The following is an 8,191-nucleotide window of genomic DNA, read 5'->3' on the forward strand; positions in this document are numbered from 1 at the left end:
TCATGCACCTGGTGGGCCAGCAACTGGAGAGATCAGGCTGTGTGCATGTGTCATGTTGGTGCTTATGTCATTGGGTGGAACCACTAATGCACATCAAACCAAATTAACCAGCAAGTAGGAGAGTCTTGGGAGCCAGGTATTTTGAGACCCTACATCTGTACTAGACCCTGGTGAGCTCAGAGGATCTGTGAGTTGGTTGCTTGAGGGAGAAAGTGGCCCAAAGCAGCACCTGGAGAAAATGTGGGGTCTTGCAGTCAGGTACTGATAAGGCCACAGTTCTGGATCTGGAGGGGAGGTTGTCCTTTATGTAAGAGAGCAGCAGGAATGCATGGAGCTCTGCCTGGGGACTGACGATGAGTTAGCTGAGAGCTGATAGGCCAGGATCAGAGGGCAGAACAACATGGGCAGCACTGTGGGAGGATGGGTGGATTTCTGCTCCAGACCTCTTGATCAGGTAGATGAGGCCTTCTTCAGACAATTGGAAGGAGCTTTATGCCTGCAGGCCCTGGACCTCATGGCAGGCTGAAACTGTCCCAGTTGCCTCTGCTGAAGAGGTGCAAGCCACCCAGGAGGATTTTGGAGCTCACTGGTGACATCTTCCTGACAAGGGTGACTGAGGAGACAGTGAGGTGAGGGGCCCTGCAGCAGGACTTGATACTTGCAAACTAGGAAGAGCTGCTCGGGGCTGTAACAATCAAGGGTGAGAAAGTAGAGTGTAGCATGCTGAGAGAAGGGAAGAAAGCAAGGGGAAGGACATCAGGAGAGCAGGCTTTGACCTGCTGAAGGACCTGCTTGGAAGAATCCCATGGGATACAGCTCTGAAGAGGAAAGGGTGCAGAGAGCTGTTTGATGGTTAATGATCTCCTCTTTGCACTCCAGAACAGTCCACACAGACATGCTGAAAGTCAAGAAAAGGTGTCAGGAGGATGGCATGGATGAAAAAGGAGCTCCTGACAGAAACCAAGCATGAAGAGGAAGGACAGAGGAGGTAGAATCTGACAGCATTCCAGGCTCAGCAGTTCTGTGATGCTGTGCTGGAGAGAGACATTTGCGTGTGCGTGTGCTTGTCTGTGTGTGGAGGAACTGGGGGGATGAGGGAATTCTGGATCCAGGTCCCAGACAGCTGGAGGGCCTAAAACCAGCTTCTGGAGAGATCCTTATTGTTTCAATCTCTCTACAGGTATATATTTTCCACTAACACGGTCTAACATACAAATAGCCCAACCCTCATTTACCCTTTCTCCACTGACCCTGACTTTGCTTGTTTTGTGATCTCATTTGCTGTTTTGAAGATTGTGTTGATGGTAATTCCTACCTGGGGCTGTAGAGCCCTGCAGCTCCTCAGGCTGTTATTACGTGAGAGACACCATCACCATCAAGGTGAGCTATCTGCACAGAGGCACTAACAGCTGACCAAGTGGAGCTTCAGCCCAGGGAAACCTGAGAAACTCTGGGATTCCGGCCAACATAAACCTCTTGAAGTTTACAAGGAGAAGTGTCCAGTCCTGCATTAAGAGGAAGAATAATCTCCTCATTTATCAGGACAGGCTTGGACCTGAGTAGCTGATCAGGGACTCTGAGGAGATGGGCCTGGGCACTATGAGGACACCATACAAGACAGCGGTGCATGCTGGCCACAAACAAGGCCACCTGCATACAGGTCTGCACTAGGATGAGCATGGCCACCCAGACTATCCTGACATGGGTTGAAGTGTGGTTTCAGAGATGGTGGAGGTTTTTCTCTAAATCGAGAAACAACATAAGAAAGAAAGAATGGCACAAAGTGAAGCTTTGGAAGTTGAGACTGGACATGAGGATTTTGTGTTACGTTGAGCTACATGAAGCGTCCCTCCAAGTGCAGTACAATAGGCCACCCAGAAAGAGTCTGGATTAGCCAAAGCTTTGCATTCCAACCAACAGCCCGTGAGGATGGAGAGATATCAGTAAGGGTAGGAAGATGGTCAAGTGAGAGCAAGGCTGGTAAGCACGGTGTATGTCCCCAGCCTTCAAGAAATCAACTGCAGGCCTACCAGGAGACACCTAATCCTTACAGCACTGGGGCCTCATGGCTGTAAGGCTGGGGGAGATGAGGACAGGTAATTTCTCCCCTGGCATTCTCCAGGGGACAAAACTGGGGGGATGAGGACAGCCTGCAGGGGAAAAGGCCCAGGGCATGCAACCACATCGGACAGCCTGTGGTGGAGATGACAGAGGGCTGTGGGAAAGTTGAAAGCCCCCAGTAAAGTCAACCCCATCACCATTTTGGCTATGGCTGTTGTCTCTGCCACTGATGCCTGTGAGGAGGCACAGTCCCTTGCAGCACGGGGGCCTCATGGCCTCCTTGTGCATCCTCAGGAGCCTGGGAGGTGCACATCTCCATAGCCCCTACCCCAGGAAGAGCCCTGAGGAATGTGGGAGGGACAGGATCTCCCTTCCCAGGGGCTGGGGGTCATGGCTTGGCCATTTATTTAATGGGCCTAGGGCTTGGAACTTTGGCTTAATACAACACATTCAGGTTTACTCAGCATCAGAGCCACCTTTCCCTTTTAGTTTTTGACTTGTCATCACTGCCTCCAGAATTCTGCTCTAACAGGACCCTGAGGAGGCTTTGTCAACAGTGTCTCTCAGTGGGAGCCATTAACAGTGCAGGAAACTTTGGAGTTGGAATATAACATTGACTTCTTCAGAGGTTTCTTCAGCTTCTCAGTGCATGAGGTTCATGGAGTTGGCACCAAACCCTCCTGAGGGGTCATTAAAGTGCCTTGGGCTGTTGCTGTGGTGCTGAGCTGGGCCGGGCTCCTGGGCCGGAGGGAGCTCCTGGCAAGTGGGCAGCGCTGCAGAGAGACAGCTCTGCCCAGGAGCAGCTCCTCTGCAAAGCGCAGCAGGGCTGGGGGCACTGCCTGCAGGCACCCAGGGCAGAGCAGCGAGGCACACACAGCTTCAAGGCAGCCTGGGCTGGGAGGCTGCTGAGAGCTCCGAGGAGGAGAAAGCGTCAGGGCCCTGGCCACAGTAAGTCTGGGGGTGCAGGGCAATGCAGCTGCAGCTCGGGGAGGGATCTGGGGAAGGCGGCAGAGCCGCCAGGCATCTGCCTCCTGCCTGGAGGAGGAGGAGGAGGAGGAGGAGGAGGAGGAGTAGCTGCTCCCAAGCAGGGCTTCCCTGGTGCCCCCTGTGAGGGCCAGGGCATGAGGGCTGCCTTCTGGCGGGGCCGGCTGCAGGGGTGTGCAGCCGGGTGTGCAGGCAGGGGTGCCCAGGGCTGTCCTTCCCAGCAGGGTCCCTGCACCCCAGGGGGCTGTGTGCTGGGGCAGGGACTCTGCCACCTGCCAGGGTCAGCACTCAGCCTGCCCAGGTAGCTCCTCACAGCGCTGTGGGGAGAAGCTGTGGGGTAAGGAGCAAGCCACTCTACGGCGGGGCAGGATTGTTCTGCTATCGAGAGGCTGCTGCCTGGGTCAGGGCTGATTGCAGCTCCACATCGCCCCTGGGACATTTCACAGGGCACTTTTCAAGAAGGACATCAAGGCGGGGTGCTACTGGGCAGTAAAGGAACTTACCAGGATTGGTGCTTTCACTCCCCGGCTGTGATGGTAGGTGGATATGGTCATGGATCTGTTCAGGTTTGCACAAGAGACAAACACTCCTACAGCATTACAGTGAGTGAGGAATGGGTTTATCAGGAAACCTGCTAAAGTCCCTTCACCCACCTCAGCCTACAGAAAGCATTAACATCACCTTTGTGGTCTCTTCAGGGTTTATCTGAAATTCTCTTCAAGACTTGCCAGCACAGAGATCCCCCTGGTCAGTGTCCTGTTGCCAGAAGGTGTATTCTGGGCAGAGCTGAGGACATGGTGGGTGGGATGGGATCCGTGAGCAGGGACAGGGAGGAGATGTGGGGACAGAGAAACAGTTCCTGGCAAATAGAGCTCCAAGCAGGATCCCAGGGAGTGCTGAGCCATCCCTTGGGGGTTGTCAGTCTCCTCGCAGATTCCTTTGCTTCTCTCTGACAGGGGCCATGTCCTGCCCTCTCCCTCACAACTGCACCTCTGTGGTGGTAAAAAGATTTTTCAGACCTTTCCCTGCGGATAAGAGAAACAAGACTCCCCTGCTTTCATTAGAGTCCAGTTACATTTTTTTTTTTTTTTTTTGAGAGTAATTTTTGTGTGCAGTCATCCTCCAGATAGCAGAAATGAAAGCACAGGGCAGCTGGGAACAAGCTTGATTGATACTGCTGCTCTCCTGACTCTGCACTGAGCAAGAGACAGCTGAGCCCTTTTGCCTGTCTTGTCTTAAGACTCCACACTTTCAGTCATAAAGTTGAGGATTTCTACCCCTAGAAGTAGTACTCACCAGATGTGATGACGGTGGAAAATAAAAGACACAGAGAAAGTTATCATAACACATGATAAACCTCTCTTCTGCATCCCACTCTCTTGGGAGTCATAAGTGCAGATATTGAACATCTCTATTAAGAGTGAATTGCATCTGACATCCCTTGTGAACACTGGAGGAGACAAGAACCAGCTCCCATGTCCTCACGGCAGCAGGGCAGAGCTGGCTCCTTGGCAGCACATGGGCAGAGGTCCTGCTCCTCAGAGAAAACAAAGGAAATGTGTTGGAATTGGGAGTTGGGGGGAGGGATTTTGTTGAGAAATACAGTGGCTTTGCGTGCAGTCTGTCACAATTGTCCCATCTTTTCCTTCTTAGGCCACTGTCCCCATGTCAAGAACCAGCTGATGTCCAACAGCAGCTCCATCACCCAGTTCCTCCTCCTGGCATTCGCAGACAGACGGGAGCTGCAGCTCCTGCACTTCTGGCTCTTCCTGGGCATCTACCTGGCTGCCCTCCTGGGAAATGGCCTCATCATCACCACCATCGCCTGCGACCACCACCTCCACACCCCCATGTACTTCTTCCTCCTCAACCTCTCCCTGCTCGACCTGGGCTCCACCTCCACCACTTTCCCTAAAGCCATGACCAATTTGCTCTGGAACACCACGGCCATTTCCTATGCAGGATGTACCGCGCAAGTGTTTCTGCTTCTCTTCTTGATTACAGCAGAGTTTTCTCTCCTCACCATCATGGCCTATGACCGCTACGTTGCCATCTTCCAACCCCTGCACTACGGGACCCTCCTGGGCAGCAGAGCTTGTGTCCACATGGCAGCAGCTGCCTGGGGCACTGGGTTCCTCTATGCCACACTGCACACTGCCAACACATTTTCTCTACCACTCTGCCATGGCAATGTGGTGAACCAGTTCTTCTGTGAAGTTCCCCAGATCCTCAAGCTCTCTTGCTCAGGCACCTACCTCAGGGAAGTTGTGCTTATTGTGGTTAGTGCCTGTTTATTCTTTGCTTGTTTTGTTTTCATTGTGCTGTCTTATGTGCAGATCTTCAGGGCCGCGCTGAGGATCCCCTCTGAGCAGGGACGGCACAAAGCCTTTTCCACGTGCCTCCCTCACCTGGCCGTGGTCTCCCTGTTTATCAGCACTTCATTTTTTGCCTACCTGAAGCCCCCCTCTATCTCCTCTCCACTCCAGGACCTGGTGGTGGCTGTTCTGTACTCAGTGGTTCCTCCTGCATTGAACCCCCTCATTTACAGCATAAGGAACCAGAACCTCAAGGATGCAGTTCAGAAACTGATGACCAGATGTTTTTTTTAGAAGCAATATACTGCCCATCTTCTCCATATCACTTTTAATATAACTCATTACAGTCTCAACCTGTCTTCCTGTCTTTTATATATTTTGTAGTTGTTGATGTTATTGTTGATTTTTTTTTTTTTTTTTCACTTCTAAGTTGTCCATAAAGTGTTTTCACTATTCTTACTATTTCAATTTCATTATCTATCTGTCCGGTTTGACCCAGAGACAGTGTAAATGAATTTCCACACCCTCTGCATTTAAATACTGAAAAGGACCCTGCAGTGACTTTTTTGTCTGAGGCTTTTTTTCCAAGACCTTCTCTGGTGCTGCTGCGTCAGCTCCTGCATACAGAGTCCCTGCACAGCAGATCTGTGACAGAGCTGGCCTCTCTAACAGCATCTCCATCACGAAAGGGGATCTCCTCAAGGCAGTGCCCAAACGCTTAGGGATTTTTCCAAGATGCCCAAGGAATAGACTCCAAAGCGGACTGTTTCTCTGCTTGTTTCCCCATGGGCTCAGTGGGATGGCTCCCAGTATGGTCTTGCAGGGACTGAGGAATGGCTCAGGTGTTACTTGTTGGACAGCACCCACACAGATGGTGAATGATCTCCAGTTAAACTCCCTGGAGCTCTACAGCATGTGATAGGACTGATGGCAGGTGAATTTTTTTTCTGGAAGGAGTCTGGAACTGCCAGCAGAGTGCAGGTGATCTAGGTGATCTGCAGGATCAGCGTGTGCCAGGAGGTCAGCAGTGAGTGGAGCCCACTGAACACAAACATGTCCAGGGTGGAGGGACCCAGGTATAAAGTGCTAAATCTGGGTGTGAAGTGCTGAGTGAGGGCTCTGCACCCCCAAGGGACACAGCAGGCACAGGGAAAGGAGCCTGGTGAGTGATTTGTTCCACCATCAGTGGACTCTTGTAGCCTGAATCCAGTGCAGCATCCAAACACATCTTGTGGTGTGGGAAATAAGGCAGGGTACCTCTGAGCACCCTCCATGGCCACATAAGAGCTTCTGTGGGAGGCAGTCGGTGGCAGTGATGTCCCTGAGCTGGGTCTGCCTCCCAGCCTGACCAGCACAGCACTGTAAAATCATCCTGGGGCCCCAGGCAAGCCCACTTGTTCCTCAGAGCAGCATCAGCAGCTCAGGGGCTGTGGAGAGTATGGAAAGCGGGTGCAGAACTGGCTGTCCAGGCCAGCACAGATGTGCCCACCTTGAGGAAAGGTCCTGTGGAGAGGTAGGATGTCCTGGGAGAAGAGCAGGACACTGTGTGCATGGAAGGGAGACATGAAAAGAGAAATTCTTTGCTGTGGGTGCCAGCTGAGGGCAGTGGGAGCTGCCTGAGGAGTCCCAGGGCCAGGACTCTGTGCTGTCCTGGGGAGCAGGGCTGGCCCGGGGGACTGAAGGCTCCTAGCAGGTGATCTCCAGGCCATGACAGCAGGAGAGACACTGACAGTAACCTCCATCTCCTCCTTTCTGCGGGGCCAGACCAGACTGGGCTGCTCTGCTCGGCTGGGGAGAAGGCTGGGGAGTGGGGAGAGCTGGGAGGGGGTTGAGATGTCTGGGTGCAGCAGTGCTGGGCAAGGGATAACACCGCTGTACCGCTGAAGTGTGTGAGTGTGAAAGGTCAGGGCACACAGCTGTGTCCTCACACAGCCAGGCCTCTCCTGGGAGAGACATGAAGGACCATCAGAGCAGGACCTGCCCTCTGCCCGTGTGCTCTGAACACCTGGGGAAAGCTGCCCCAGAGTGATCGTCACACACCAGTCAGGAACAACCACCATTTCCAGCACGGGCCTCTCACCCCAGCTCAGAGAGGTTGTTTATCCCTCCATGGAGGGACACTGAGTGACCAGGTCAGCAGTCCATGTTTGCATTGTACAGATGAGTCGTGAGTATGCAAATTGTGTGCACGTGGGGAGATGAACCTGAATGAGCACAGATGCCCTCAGCTATTCCCGGGGATCCCATGAACGTCTGTGGGACAGACAGTGTCTCACAGTCACTTCACCTTGAGCGTACTGTCCCCTGGGAACCCACCAGAATGCAGCACTGGGATGTGCTTCCTTGAGCTGAGGTCCCCGTGTCCATTCCTCATGCCTCGGGGCACCTCAGAGGAGTGCAGAGCAGGGTGGTACACTGCGAAGCTCAGGTGCCTGCCAGCCTCTGGGAGCAGCAACTGGAGGCCAGAGAGACACTACAGTTGTGACAGTGCACTGCCTCTGCGTGTGCAAGGGAAGGACTCGTGCCTCTGAACACCCCTGTGGGCATGAAGAGCACACGAGGCCAGCTCAGATGTGGACATCATCTCCTCAGATGTGGTCCAGGGGGTCCCTGTTGTGACAGCAACCTTGCCTGAGCCCACCATCCCCCCAATCCCCATCACCATTCCCCCCAGTCCCTGTGGCCCTGTGTCCCACACTGTCCCCATGTCCTTCCAAATTCACCAATTCCCACAGGTGATCACCTCCAGCACCAGCCCAGCACCCACTGCCACCTCCCCTGTCACCACCACTCTCCCCAGTGTCCAGCCCATGGTCAGACTGGTGGCAGTG

General features: G+C 53.4%; 1 protein-coding gene across 1 annotated transcript; it reads left to right on the top strand.

The window, feature by feature from the left end:
- The first annotated feature begins 4,727 nt into the window (after positions 1–4,727).
- On the top strand, positions 4,728–5,675 carry LOC122153148 (olfactory receptor 14C36-like). The gene has a single exon (XM_042789245.1). It carries the CDS (start codon positions 4,728–4,730, stop codon positions 5,652–5,654), a length of 927 nt encoding a protein of 308 aa, XP_042645179.1. The 3' UTR covers positions 5,655–5,675.
- Positions 5,676–8,191: the final 2,516 nt, after the last annotated feature.

The sequence above is a fragment of the Tyto alba genome, unplaced genomic scaffold (assembly GCF_018691265.1).
Source record: "Tyto alba isolate M040663 unplaced genomic scaffold, T.alba_DEE_v4.0 Super-Scaffold_15, whole genome shotgun sequence".
Lineage (NCBI taxonomy): Eukaryota > Metazoa > Chordata > Aves > Strigiformes > Tytonidae > Tyto > Tyto alba.

Bases quoted from the DNA above. Each gene is read 5' to 3' on its own strand.
- LOC122153148 (XM_042789245.1), top strand. From the start codon at position 4,728: ATGTCCAACAGCAGCTCCATCACCCAGTTCCTCCTCCTGGCATTCGCA.